The following is a 15,495-nucleotide window of genomic DNA, read 5'->3' on the forward strand; positions in this document are numbered from 1 at the left end:
CAATGAAAATGTGTACAAAATGGCCTACAGTAGCCTATGCCATCTCAATAAAGAATGCAGTTCTTTCGAGTGAAAAAATAAACAATTAGCTAATATTTGTCAGGCAGTTAGGTTTTTGTTTAAAATGCAGCAGATGCTGCTGACACACACTCCCTCGCCTCACCCTCATTAGCGCGTCGTTGAAACCCGTGGTGAAATTGTGAATGAAGAATGACAGGGCTGAACGCCTCTCCACATCAATTAATTCATGACCCCAATTACAGTCCTTATGGCCTAACTGTAGATACAAGGAAGTCATGTAATTACGTAACAAAAGAAGAGGGTACAGGGTAAACAAAAATGCTCAGACTCTGTGGTGTAAAGTAACTAAGAACATTTTACTGCATTTGTACTGCATTTAAGTACAATTTGGAGGTATTTGTTTTTACTTTACTGGAGTATTTCCAAATTTCTGTACTTTTACTTATACTCCACTACATCTCAGATGCAAATATTGTACTTTTACTCCACTACAGTTCTTTAAAAACTTTAATTACCAGTTACGTTGTAGATTTTGATTATCATTACAAAACATACATTAACCACTCCCTATATACATTTGGGCCATTTGAAAATAGCAGATCTACAAGCTCGCGATGCGACACATAGTGAGCTTGTAGATCTGCTATTTTCAAAAGATTTGTATACATGTGTAAACTTGTGAAATGAGACATTCTGCACAATTAATTACTTTTACTTTTGGTACTTTAAGCACATTTTGATAGCAACACTTTCACTCAAGTCCATTTTGAATTCCAGACATACACTTGTAACAGAGTATTTCTACATTGCAGCATTGATACTTTCACTTAAGTAAAACATGTGAGTACAGAGTAAACATGCTCAGACTGGGACACACACGCATTTAACCCCCCCTCCTCCTAACATCTCTGAATATCTGTTCAGGAGGAGAGGAAGTCAGAAGGTTTCTTAAATAAAAAGCCCACAGCCACTTTTGAAGGTCGACGGGGGATTCACGCAGATTAATGGAATCCTAACTGGCACACGCAGTAGCAATTTATAGACCAACATACAAGATATTATGACCCAAATTCTGTCCATTATTAAAAACTGCTCACCATCTCTCTCTCACCACCGCTAGCCTATTTATGTCATCCAGTTTCCATGGCTACCATGCCATAGATAAAAATCGAATGCACACGTTTCAAGTGCAACATAACTTTCCCTCACAAAGAGAAGGGAGAAGACGGATGATATTGCCTCGGTGTTGCACTTCAATCGAAGACACACGTCTCTAGACATGACTAATAATGACAATATGCGTTTGTTCAGATAAAAGTGTGTTGTACATCATCTTACAGTTACCAAAAAGTCTGAAGATTTACAGTGTATTTGGACTTTGTATAGATAGATAAAATGGAACCAACGATGGGAAATATGTCAATATTATATTGATATTGCGATATGAGATATCATCTGGGATTTTGGATACTGTAGTATTGTGATATGGCAAAATTGTTTTCCCCTGGTTTCAAAGGCTGCATTTCATAGTGTCATGTTCTGAACATACCTGACTGTTCTATCTGTTCTATTATTTGCCTTTACCCACTTATTTATATAGGCGATTACTGATGATTATTTATCAAAAATCTCATTGTGTAAATATTTTGTGAAATCACCAATGGTCAGCCCCACGATATTGTCACAATATCGATATTGAGGTTTTTGCTGGTGATTTGGTCCATATCGCCAGGCTCATAGGTGGAACAAATAATGCAAAAGTTAAGTTGTCAGAATCTACAACTACAAGACACACACACACACACACACACACACACACACACACAAACCAGTAAACTGTGTTAACCGCACTAACCAAGATGTCGGTCTTGGTCATTCACACACACACAGGGTCACACACACACACACACACACACACACACACACACAAACCCTCACCACCTACTTCCTACCTGCCACAGCAGGCCAAACTCTAAGTGAGAACGTCCTTCTGAGAACAAAAGGACGAGGATGGCAACAATGTGCTCTGTTCCTTATGCTTCCACCAAGCGCTCACCAGTTCAACAAGGCCAAGCTGGAGTGCAGACGCACGCGCGCGCACACACACACACACACACACACACACACACACACACACACACACACACACACACACACACACACACACACACACACACACACACAATACCTGGCTGGAGAAGGAGCATGACATCATTTCTCCACAATGAAATGACTCATTGTTCCCCATTTAGCTGTCAACTTCAAAAAGCAGACTAAACAGATAACCTCTTATTGTGAGGCCCCGCAAAACAAAGCCTTTGTCAGCAGGAACGGTATCATTTCAAATGTGAAACATAAACCTGTAAAGATGTGGAAGACATTTCCTTGTTTGACAAAGAAATGGATCGTCCCCCCCCCCCCACCCCCTCGCTATCAGACTAACACTGACCAGATGGGGTCAAAGGCTTGTTGTAACTGAAGCCATGTTTGCATTAGATAAATCACCAGTTCAATTCAAAAGAGTGGCTATTCACACAATCGATAAAGTAGGTCAGCCTGGACCTTATGGCATGACATGAGGATCAGGTTTGATCATTCCACCACTCTATGAGCTGAAAGAACTGTTTTTCTTTGTCTGAGAAACACAGCAAGTCTCCTTGGGGCTCCCGAGTGCTAACGATGGCTGAGTCTTTCACTCCACCTCCTGGTTGAAGTTAGGTACTACACAGTAAAAATGTCTTAAACTACTGTATATACAATATGTAACTACATAACAGTGTACAAAAGTAACCAAATGGGTCCATTTCATTAAATTGATATACTATATAAAAGTTAATACTGAGGATTTTACCGTGTAAGGTAGACAATTATATTGCGTGCTGTACACACTTATAATCTAATGTGCTCGCCAGATAAGACTTAGTTTACAGGGAAGGTGAATGGGCTGTAAAATGATTTAACATAAAGGATGAGCTACAGTCTATGCCACGAAACAGGTAAACCCTCCGATGAAAATCACTCAAGACTTTAGGCCTACATTGCAACAATGAAATGTTTTGGTAGTATTTAGTTGTGGTACAGTTTACAGCGAAAACAAGCCATTAATTAGACCAACATAGTAATATACTACAATGACAATATATAGTATAAATAGTAAACATTCTCTTCAGTGATAAATATCCACACACGAAAGACTGCACATCTTTTCAGCATTCAGTTTATTTTCTAATGCCTTAGAGTCACCGTAACATTCCTATTCTCCTTATAACTTAGGGAAGAAAAAAAATTGGAAACAGTATGGTAAATTAATTCATATTGACCATTTAACTAATGCCTCATTTATGCTCCGCTGTACGACCGCGTTCAGCGGCGAAAAAAAAGCAGATCTACAAGCTCAAACGGGCCACGTCACGACGCTTTTGCGCTTGTAGATCTGCTACTTTAGGCCCCGCAACACCGCTGTTGTATAACAAAGTATAAAATCAGGCGTATGACGGGTGCAACGTCTCGACAAGTCTTACTAGTCAAGCGTTTGCACTTTTAAAAGAAAATTGCTCGTATGAAATGCGTCATTTGGATGTTGTCGTCGTGCAGAACCGGGAAACATTGTGCAGCTCGACCATGATTGTGCAACTTTTTTTTCCGAGGGATAAACAGAAATGAAACATTAAAAGTAAGCTTGAAAAAGCTCCTTGTTTTGCAAACATCTCTTCTTTCAAAATAAAAAAATAATAAAAAGCCACTGAGAAGATCGATTCATCTAGCATGATAACCTCTGCAAGCTTGTTCTTTTAATTCCTTTGACCATACGTGCTCTCGGGGGGCATGAATGGGATCTTTGAAACAGAAACCCCATTGTACAAACAAAGTGTCCATTACATTAAAAACAGGTGAAACCTATTTGCACTTCTTTTTTTTTTCTCCTCCTCCTCCTCGTCTACACGTCGCAAGAAAAACAAGTCAAGCACTTAAAATGCAGGCAAATCCTAAGGCATCATGTGAACTAAAAATACAAACAATATATTTTATATGGAGGTACAGGCTTCCTCTGCTTTTGTCAATAACAGCATTCCCATACCAGATAAAATATGTTCTAATGCAAAAAAAATGGCAACCCTAGCTAATATCATACAAAGTGAACTACTGAATAGAAAAGACAAAAATAATCATCCAAACACACAAAACAATACTGAAGTTTTGATAAAAATGCTTTGAATTAACCTTTCGGTTAATTCAACCACATTCCCTTTACTTTGCTCCAACCGGGAGCAAAGTAAGATAGTTGTCATTTAAAAAAACAAACATAAAACATTAAGAGCAAAATTATAAACACTGCATCCCTGTTTGAGGGTTAAACCCAGGTTACCAACTGTGCCTGTTAACACACCCCACTGTCATATAGTTTGTTTTCCACAGCCGTGATGGATGCACACAGATCATATTGCAGATACATCCCACTTCATAATGAATATATAGCATAAATCAAATACCAACGATAAGGGTCAACAGGTATGATGGGTCTCTGTAAGGGCTCAAGCTCACAATAAGGAAAGGGAAAGCATAAGCTATACAGTATACGTGTGTATATATATGCATAAAAAGGTCGTTAACCAAAGTAATGCTGGTGTCCCCATTGTGGCCACATTTTGTTGCATTTTCTTCTTTTCTAATTTTTAAAATAGTAGGAAATAGCAGATCTATAAGCTCAAATCACGCTGCAATGCAACACGTTGTGAGCTTGTACATGAGCCATTTTCACTCATTAGTAAATATATAGGGCTTAGTCAGGTATAGCCAGACATGTCTGAGATCTCCCGTCTTACTAGTATGTTCGGGTGACATCTAAATTCAATATATGGGCTTGAACTGGGCGGAAATGTTTCAGAGCTAAAAGAAAAAGGGGGAAAAAAACGGCATTGAAGAACCAATGCAAAGACTTTAAGGCGGTGACGAGATTTGGTCTTCAAAAGCGGTAGGTGTAGGTTTGCTAGCCGAGGTTTTTCTACACTGTTCTAGCCACCTGCACTGAATTAGGACGTCACCAGATCTATTGGTAGGCGGAGGTCTCGGTCATAATTGGCTACGCGAGATTCTACTTCACCATACACTATGCTATTGCTATTTTTGAACGTTTTTTTTAAAAACTTGGTATATGACATGGCCAGAATAGGGACACCGGGTTTTTAAAATGGTTAAGTGGTTAAAACAACCTCAATTAAAACAAAGAAATTCTCGCGAGCGCTTCGAATACATCTTCTGCACAGGATTTACAACTTTGTCTTAAAAAGCCTCGTCTTCCTTTTCACATTTCTCAAGGACTGACTTTGTGTCCCGGGCGTTGTCGAGCTTGACAAGGACCGGTCAAAAACGGGGGCAAGCCATCCACTGACTTGAGGGACAGTGCGAGGATGGGACACACACACACACACACACACACACATACACACTGGCCCTTTGGAGGCCCTGAGAGCACAAAAATAAAACGATGAACAAAAACAAGTGTAAAAACACACTCAAAACGCCCCCCACATTCGCATGTCACCTTACCCAGTGGACACTGATTTTTTTTTTGTTGCACAGTTCCTCGCAGCTACAGAGACATTCTGACCCGAAAAAAAGTCCACCTACAACATGATGAAACGCATAGAAACATTAAAGACATCCCTTTTTGCCCTATATATAGCACCGAGTTATACAGAGTTGCTCGTGGGGTGTTGTACACCAAAAAAAACAGACAATCTTCAAGCTCAATGTGAGGTTGTAGATCAGCTATTTTTGTTGACATGACGACCGCAGCGCCAACTAAGTATAAATCACGCCTAAAGGGCCACACAAAACATAACAGCATGGTTTTGTTTTTTTGGGGGGTGGGGGGGTGGGGGAGGGGTTCAAAATGGGATGGGGATGGATGGCGTGATTGTTTTGGTCTTGCCGTCACAGAGCATTATCTCCTGTGAAAGCTGTGCAAATGTATGTATGGACATTTCTTTTTTTGAGAAGGAGGACTGGCTTATCGTTGTCGCCCGGACTGAGCGCAACATCTCCCATCGTCGCTCGCTGATGATGAACAAGAGTCAAGGGTCAATATCATGCAGGAGGAGACAGGAGGAGGAGGAGGAGCACAGTTTAACAGGTCTCTTTACAACAGAGGGGTCCACCGGTTGGATCGGGGGGGGACGGGGGGGAGGTGCCATCTGGGGTGAGACGGTAGAACGCGTCGAGATGGGGGGGGGGTAGTGTTATATATCTAGTGCAGGTCTCGTGGGGAGAGTCTGAAGTTCAGACTTCTGTTAACCTTGGACAGTACAGAGAAAGGTATGGGGAGGGGGTGTCACCTCATGTGTCTCTGCACAAATGGGGAAGGGGGGGACGAGGACGAGGCGAAGGAAGGAAAGTGGGACGTTTTTTTGGGGGGGGTCCGATCATGAGGTGCCCTGTCTCTTCTGTTGCTGAACCCGGATCAGCTCCAGCTGTTTTTTGCACTTCTGGTAGTACGTGGACAAACTCTTGTTCTCCTCCAGCAGCTTCTTGTGCTCCTGCACCAAGCGGGACGTGTTCTGCTGGTCCTTCTCGTCTTGATCCAGCTCGGCGATGAGCTCCTTCCTATACGTGCACACACACACACGCGCGCACGCGCACACACGCGCAAATAGCAGCACAACATCAGCCCAATGTAGCTAGAAAACCCTTGCACTTTAGTTAAAGAGTAACTGCAAACGTAGTCATGATTTCATTGCGTTAGTATTATTTTACTCTACAATGGATAACAGTCTGACCCAAACTGTGATTTAAAACCTTTTTTTTGTAGATGAATATGTGGGTTCATTAAAAAAAACTGAATGCGTCAAGGTAACATTGTAGGCATTTGAAATCGGTTTCACCTAACAGATTCAAAATCCAATTGCTTGTTAATGAATTTGGGGTCCATTTTAATGTCGGCCCCTTTAATCTTTCCAAAAAAGAACCAAAGTGTCAATTTCACAAGGACGTTATAGTTATAACGGAAGATGAGCATATAAGGCCAATGCAACAGCAAAGTAGCAGTGAGCAGCCTGAAAATGCTGATTCTATGTGTGAGATTGAACAGTGACAGCCAGTGAAAATGAGTTGATTTTAGTCAAACAGTTCTTCTCCTATATACTCCAATTCTGATTCTTACAGTGGCTGTAAATTTGGTAATTTGCTTTCGCGTGGCACACAGACATTAAAATGTATTTTCCGATCTGACGGAGCTTTGAGAAGGCCTTGTTTATGCTGCTAGCATTCTGTGGTAAACAATGTCATGCATGCATGTGTTTGTGTATATATCAAACAATTTACTGTTGTACTGTAAAACAAATAAATAATGTTATTCTTGTCACTGGACTGGATCATTAAAATGACTAGGTACCGCACGAAAATAGGCACTTGAGAATAATCCCTAACGTTGATTGGCTCAGCTGGCAGACAATAAATCAAAATGACACCATCACGGCCTAAGCATACCATCTTAGTGATTAGCGACGTGGTTTCTTCCGCAAGCTTGTCCTCACTAAAAGTGAAAAAGTGTGTCTGTGACGTGTGTGGCGGGCTGCAGCGCCCCCTCTCTTCACTCATAGTTTAAATTTAAATGTCCAACAGCCGGGCAGTGTGAACAATAAATCAAGAGCCATTTACTGTCCTGTAGTATATTTGGCCTATGACATTTGGAGACTGGCACAAAAAAATAGAAAAGAAAAACTCTTAACTCATCCCTAGTCTCTGAGCACAGACACGGTACTACAGAAGCTGAATACTGGCTTAAAGGGATATTTCACTTTGAAATAAAATAAACCAAAACAAAATAGCCACACTGTAAAAGTACATCCATTTCTTAAACAGAATTGAATACGAAAATGTTTGTATTCATTTTTGTATTCATCTACAATGTTTAATACGATCTTCGTTTGACTAGAAAAAAACAAAGAAAAATAAAACTACATTGGAAAATTCTAATGTCTTTACATGGCACTGATTATTCGACAGCGCTTCAACTTACTTTCTCTGGATAAGCAAGGCAATCTCCGTTTGGACTTTTAGGTACTCCTGGGCCATTTTGCAATGCTGCTCAAACACAGCCATGGATTCTTTGGAGTTGGGACAGGGAGCAAGGGGCTGGAAATAGAGATACAAATCAATTGCTTAAGCTAGTTAGATGGACCATATTGCAAACTATATATTATTAATAAGCATAATCAGAGCTCTTAAGAACACACTAAATGTCTCACTGCCAATGTGGCACTTAGAATACCATTTCAGTTTTTAGATCAACATTTTAGATTGTCAGGTCTAAACATATGAATAAAAGCCTAGCATTATAATGTTGACTTTGCTTAACCCATTCAATCCGGCAATGCATCTCTTGTCATTTTAGATTTCTTTGGCTGTTAAAAATAGCAGATATACAAGCTCATAGCGTGGCACTCGGTGCTGCAATATGAGTTTATATATCTGCTATTTTTTAAAGATTTGCACAAATTGTCACGATTTTCAAATATATATTTTTTAAAGCGAACATTTGTATAACATTTTGTTCCAGGGACCCCCAGAAGCAAAGAATTGAGTTACAAATCTTCGCTTAAAAATATATATATGTTCAAAGATTTGCACACATTTTCACGATTTTTCAAAAAAATATCAGATATACAAGCTCATAGCACGGCACTCGGTGCCGTGCTATGAGCTTGTATATCTGATATTTTTGAATAGCCAAAGAATTCTTAAAATGACACAGATGCGTTCCCGGTTTGAAAGGTTTAAACAGCATGGGTGGAGGATTGTTTTATGCTAGGATGACGGCACGTGGCAGAGAGCAGGACCCTTGACACTAGAAGCAGGGAACGTGAATGAACAAGTTATCGTAATGGTGGCGCAGAGAGAGAGCCATCTACCTGTAGCTGGTGATCGAGGGTCAGATAGGCCATGGGAATGGAGTTGTCTGAGCCATTAGTGTCTGAAAAAAAGAAAATGCTACATTGTAAATTGACATATTGACCACATGAACCTTAGCATCCCTATTCAGGCCATGTCTTTTAACACATTCCCTGCCATTGACAGAGATTTCCGTCAATAAAATGAATAAATAATTTGCTTCAGAAATTACGCTAGAGGGCGCTCTTCCGCAACCTATGAATGATCCCCTTGACTGCGAGAGAAGGAATAGACGGACATGGCGTCATCCCGAAAAGATTCACTTCCGTCCACTCCTATGCTATGAGACATTGGTTCTCAAAGTGGGGTCCGGGGACCCCCAGGGGTACTTGAGGGGGTTCCAGGGGGTCCCCAGCTAAATGATGGATAGGAACCAAATGGACCTTTATGGGTCTTTAACTCTGAGAGTGTCCAAATGGAACCAAATGGACCCTTACGGGTCCATTTGGTTCCATTTGGACACTCTCAAAGTTAAATTAACATTGATTTTACAATATGAATAGGGGTCCCATGAGATAGAAATGCCACTAAATGGGGGTCCGTAGCCTAATGGATGTCGAACTGGGGGTCCTTTGAAGTTAAAATGGTTGAGAATCACTGCTAGAGCCGTAGAAATCTTCTCTTATGGGGGTCCCTGGCTTATCTTTTCAAACGGGGGTCCGCGGGCTAATAAGTGTCAATTTGGGGGTCCTTGACATGAAAAAGTTTGAGAACCACTGCTATGAGATGTAGAAAAACACACAACCTGGATTTGTCTTTGCCATGAGGGCTACATACACGGGGGTCAGGGTTATCAATGACATACATGTCATTTTACAACAGAATACCCACCCCCCCCCCCCCCCTCTTCCTTGACCGCCCTGGCTCAGGGTGACACGCCTTCAATCACTGCTGAAGATTACGTAATGTCTGGAGCGCTGCGGGAGAGATTTACACAACCAGCCGCAACGACACAGACAGCATTACAGCTGTAGTGGTGAAAGCATGACACAACTTCAATCAATCAATCAATACATACAGCCGTAAAAGTCAACCTTCCCTTTTGTCATTCATGTTAACCATGCGGGTTATATGGAGGTTGTTGGCAGCTTTTAACAATCAAAGTAATTCAAGTATATGAACATGAAATGCAAAATATAGCAATTCATACTGTATAAAGGGGTGTAGACAATAAAATGAATGGCCGAAAATAAAAGTGTGCATCTTAAGACTTGGTCTCTACAGCAGGATCCTTTTTCCTCTTAGTCTTAAGACCAGTGGTCTTAGAGGACTGACTTTTGGAGTCAGCTCTGTCTTCCATGTCCGTTTTGGGTCACACTGACTGTTGTGGGACTGACTGAGGTACCAAACTAGTCATACATTCTGAGTCAAAAGTGAACAAAACGTAAAACCTTAATTTTCTACTGGTCTATATAGCACTTCTGTTTTTTTGTAGAAACTCAGGGATTAAAGCAAAAAACATAAGATTTTTGTCAGGTCACAGACCTAGTGCTCCGTTTCCAAAAACTATTAGAACAATTATGTAAAACTACAGTATATGAAGATTCCGTATTATCATTCAGAACTTGTGTCGGTGCCCTTTGGTGACGGCCCGGTTACTTGACAACTAGCACGCATAGTCTCTAGACTTAAGTTAGATTGATAGCAACCGATCATTTTGTATGTGGTGACCTCTTTCTGCCTGTTGTTGACTAGTGAGGAGGCTGTGTTTTGACAACTGGGGTCAACTGTAGACCACTCGTCCACACCACTGCACTGTAAGCCCGCCAGCACACTTATTCTTTTGGCGGCTCTACACCCATCTCATACACGGCCTCTACGGATGGCCACGATGGAGAACTTCAATCCATGTGAACAGGACAAAATGGACCAACAATGCTTAATAGATGTGTGATGATGTAAGTGAAAAGGTCAGTCTAGGAAAAACTCTAATGCATCCATTACTATTTTGTTCTATTAAATAGATAAAAAGATAGATCCTTTATTTAGCAAGAGACATTCAGTTATCATAGCAGCACCGCATACGGATGAAACAAAGACAACACTAATTGAGATAGAAATAATATAAAAGTCGACTTAACGTCCGACCTGGCCATCTGCACTTGGGTTGGTCTGGTTTGCATAATGTATGAGCCATTAGCAGATAGAAATAGAGGCATAGGTATCATGCGCCTTGTGTCACCAGGAAAAAGGCATAAAAATAAAGAGGAAAAAGGCATAAAAATAGATTTTAAGTCTTGAACTCTGGCCTGGCCTTCTGCGCCCGGACTGACCGTGTACTCTGGCCTGGCCTTCGGCACTCGGACTGACCGTGTTAGCGTAGGGCAGTGGTTCTCAACCTGTGGGTCGGGACCACCCAGGGGGGTCCGCACAACAATAAAGAAAAAATACCATAACTGCAAAGGTAATCAACAAACTATCCTATTAAAATTGGCCAAATTGTCAAATACCTTAGTATAAGAAAGAGGTAAACATTGTGAAAATAGCCGATCTGCAAGCTCACAACGCCTCGCTTGTAGATCTGCTATTTTCACAATATTTATCTGTGGAACCTGAGTCAAACAAGGGTGGGGGGGTCCCCAGTTCAAATATGATTATTTTGGGGGGGCACAGCCTGAACAAGGTTGAGAACCACTGGCTTATGGTTATGAAATATTTGCACATATCGTAAGTGTCATGAACAATCTTTCCATTTCCTCCACACCTCCTCTCCCAATGAGACTTTCTGAAGGAATTCCTGGGAAATTGGGCAGGTGGGAGTAAGCGGGCGTGTCTACCTGTGGGGTCATCAGGTGAGAAGTAGCCTCTACTGCTGTTCTTATCCGGCGGCATCATCCTCACGCTGGGACTGGACGACCTGCTGCTGTTTCTGCTCCCCTGCAATAGGACGGCAACACTGTGTCATAGTCACCTGGGACAGCCAATCACATCTGTCAGTTGGTGGACGATACGTCATGCTGATAGGCATTAATTATGTGCCAACTGTATTGGTGTAGAAAGAGCTTGTTAATCTACCGACACAGGAGATGATGGCTACGGTGTCTACTGTGTCTCTGAGCAAATGACCACGAACACATCGTTATCGGCAAGTTTCAATATTCTGCATCCCTAAAGGTAATGCAAAAAGAAATGCAAAAATTGCATCGATGCGTGTAAAAAGAAAACAAAAGCCCAAAGTCTATACTGAGAGCATCCACTGACAATATACCAAAGACTTTGATATTTGTGACATTTTTGTCACTCTCAATCTTGAATCTACACGCAATTACAAATGTCTAATAGATGGTACCTCGGAGGAAATTAAACATTCTATGAGCAGTCATGCTGTCACACCTCTGGGAATTGAGCACTTGGCACCGAAGCGCAAAACATATCTTCTTCAATTTTATACAACATTTCTCCATGCCGAGATTCAAGTTTTGTCGGTGAACTTGGAATGAACTTTGCAACTGTGCAGAGTTTTTTCTGTGAACTTGGAATGAACTTGGCAACTGTGCAGAGTTTAGATGTTCATTTTAAATAAATAAGAGACTAGTGTTTGGGAAGACAGGAGAGAACGTTGTTAGATAAGGGAGTGTTATGCGACAGTTTGAAGGTTGTCTATCTGCGCACACGTGGTGTGTGTGTGGAGTGGCAGGTAGCGTTCCTACATGAATAATGTCTTCCTCTTCCATGACATATCAAACATTTCTCACAGAGGAATTGCTTCACTTCACGAAGCACACATCCCAATCCTTTGAGAGAAGCTCCCTTCTCATTAAATGGCATCAGTATCACAAATCCATCCAAAACATGAAATAGGGGGGGTAGGGGGGGGATACATTCTTTATGTTTTGGATATGCTCTCCAGCTGTGAGAGCCCAAACCATTGTCTCAAAACTAACCTTCAGAGAGTATTGCAAGTATTGGGAACTTATTGTTTTTGCAACTGGCACATCTGTCTTATGAATATAATGCTACAAGATGTGAGAGTGACATTTTTTATACGATAAGCCTCTACTATGCTCTATACTAACCCATTAAGACCTGGGACGCATCTGTGTCATTTGATTTGAGCGAAAAAGCATTATTGGCTATTCAAAAATAGCAGATATACGCGAGTATACGAGTGCCGCGCAACAAGCTTGTATCTTGAAAAAACAAGAAAATGTGTGCAAATCTTTGAATATATGTATTCTTTAAGGAACATTTTTAATTCAAATCTTTGCTTCTGGGGGGTCCCTGGAACAAAATATTTTGAGATGGGGGTCGGCGGCCAAATACGTATAATTTTGGGGGTCCTTGACATGACAATGTTTGAGCACCAGTGATATAGAAACTTAAGTTTTTCAGAAAACTGTTGGGATTTAGAAGGCGTTTTGTAGAATCGGAACCTTAAAACAAGCTAAAATCAATAGAACGGCAAAAAATATAAAATGTTTAGCTCATTGTCCCAATAATACACTGTAGGCTCCACAAATATATATTTTTTGTAGCTCACTTATCAAAAACTTTAAAAAAAAAACTCAACTCTTCCATTGCAGCTTACCTGGCTGGACTCTGTTCCTATCCCCGGTAAGTCCTGCACGGATCGACGTCTCTGGGCCTCGTAGGTGGCTGTGGACGGGACAGAGGGACAACAAATATAGACAAAGAGGGAGAGAAAGCATGAGACCGACTAGAGGGTTCAAGATGAACGGGGAGCCGTGTCCATGTCTGGTTGTTGGGGAGGGGAGAGATGGGGAGAATCCCGATCCGCAGAGGCCAGCTGCTTGGGGTTTTTTAACACCCTTACGCCCCGGCCCTGTCAACATGTGCCGTGACACGGCTCTAATACGACCACAGCAGAAACACCCACCACACTCCAAACACTGCACATCACTCATACGTATACAACGCTGCAGACCAGAGACACCGCATGAATAGTTGAGTCTACTTTGTGGGACATGGTGTTTGCATAGTGGTTTGTTTGGGTTGGGGGGGCCGGGAGTGAGGCTATTTTGAGGATCAGGGTGTAAGGGACAAAGCTTTTGGGGAAGGCACAAAGACAGGAGTGTGATTCTGCTAGATAGGGTGATCACGATAATAGAGTACAGAAGTCCTGACGTCACACGTCCATCCCCTGGTTCGTAAAGTAATTTCTCTATGGAGAATAACATTGGGTCTCATAGAATCGTCTCATTTAAGAATTGTGGTCCAAAAATAAACAAACTGTCTCGATATTGTCAGGGAGGTGGCCCTGTATCGTTTATGATTGTCAGTAACTCATATTTAAAACAGTCCGTTTCTGGCGAACTAATTTGGCGGAACATTAGCGTTTTCTCACCGTCAGTTGATGCTTCATATCCATAAGAGTAAAATCACCAGGGTCATTTGTTTATTTTTGGAACACAGTTCTTATTTGACGCGATATTAAAGACGTCTATGGGAATTCAGAACGGGTGGGGCGGGGGGGGACCGCGACCCAGGTAGGATGTGTAATTTACGTCAGACTTCGGTGCTCTATTAAACCTCTTCAAACCTTGAGCTTTCATAGAAAGTAGAAACATGTCCTCCCTCACATCATGCAAGAATACAGAGGGTGCTATACGGATTAATGTCCATGTTCCTTCATAATAAAATTTGGAATCTATAGATTTCCATGTTCTTTAAAAGCTCAGGGACAGGAATCCATAATTGAAGCACAAATGGAGTCCACCATACTAAAGTCCCTTTAAGATGTATTATGAGGATAAGGATCAGGTTGCAGCAGAGATTCTCAAATCCATTATTAAGTTCTAGTTAAGTTTCAAAATAGTGATTTGCTAAATTGGTTTGCATCATTCAAACTTAAATGTCATAGCTACAGTAGTAAAGCTCGACAGATGTGTCCCATTGAAAAGCAATCAACAATGTCAAAACAGAAGTCACTATCAACCAATCCAACACAAGTTCCAAACTAATTTTCATCTGACCGCAGCAAATTATTAACCTTAGCTGTCTTTTCGCTGTTAATACATGTCTTTGTCTTGTGTGTGTAGATGTATGTATGCATTTAACGAATGCATGTAGCAATTATTAGTTCAATTACGCTATTAACATTTATAATAGACTTAAATCTAAGGTAAATCTATCCTATTTGTACTGTTATTAGGTTTATAATTCTTAGAGAAGAAATACAACCTTCCATTATTGCTACAATATATTATATAACATTAGCTTCATTAGTCATTGCTTGGGCCCGACCAAAAATGTGTAACACGCAATGTTGCCTATAATGTAGGATTAGTGAAAGACTAATTGAATTTAGATAACTTCACTTATGCCAGTTTGACATTAGACTATGCCCATTTCATCAGACCTAGTTTAAAATATGTGATGGTATTGGTTGATTAAGGTTATCAGTGTTGACATCTAGTAGTCAGTAGGTGTAAATATTTAGCAACAACAAAGCTTTACTTGCGTAAATCTCGACTTGGTAAGCACTCACATTTTATACAGGCCTAGTTGTAATTCATGCACAGCTGGTGCAATAGGCCACTTGTCTCAACTCTTACAATTAGTAAG

The 15,495-nt window shown here is 41.0% G+C and overlaps 1 protein-coding gene across 3 annotated transcripts in view; it reads right to left on the reverse strand.

The window, feature by feature from the left end:
• Positions 1-3,947: 3,947 nt before the first annotated feature.
• map3k7 (mitogen-activated protein kinase kinase kinase 7) overlaps positions 3,948-15,495 on the reverse strand; it is a 33,089-nt gene continuing 21,541 nt past the window's right edge. For all 3 annotated transcript variants that reach the window (XM_084082876.1, XM_084082877.1, XM_084082875.1), the window contains 5 exons: positions 13,499-13,566; positions 11,748-11,847; positions 8,931-8,992; positions 8,039-8,154; positions 3,948-6,624 (listed from right to left, as the gene is read on the reverse strand). In XM_084082876.1, coding sequence (XP_083939002.1) covers positions 6,444-6,624; positions 8,039-8,154; positions 8,931-8,992; positions 11,748-11,847; positions 13,499-13,566 — 527 coding nt within the window. In that variant the 3' untranslated portion in view covers positions 3,948-6,443. The remainder of the gene's footprint in view (positions 6,625-8,038; positions 8,155-8,930; positions 8,993-11,747; positions 11,848-13,498; positions 13,567-15,495) is intronic.

Source organism: Gymnoscopelus microlampas (genome assembly GCF_963454915.1).
Source record: "Gymnoscopelus microlampas genome assembly, chromosome: 16".
NCBI classification, from domain to species: Eukaryota; Metazoa; Chordata; class Actinopteri; order Myctophiformes; family Myctophidae; genus Gymnoscopelus; species Gymnoscopelus microlampas.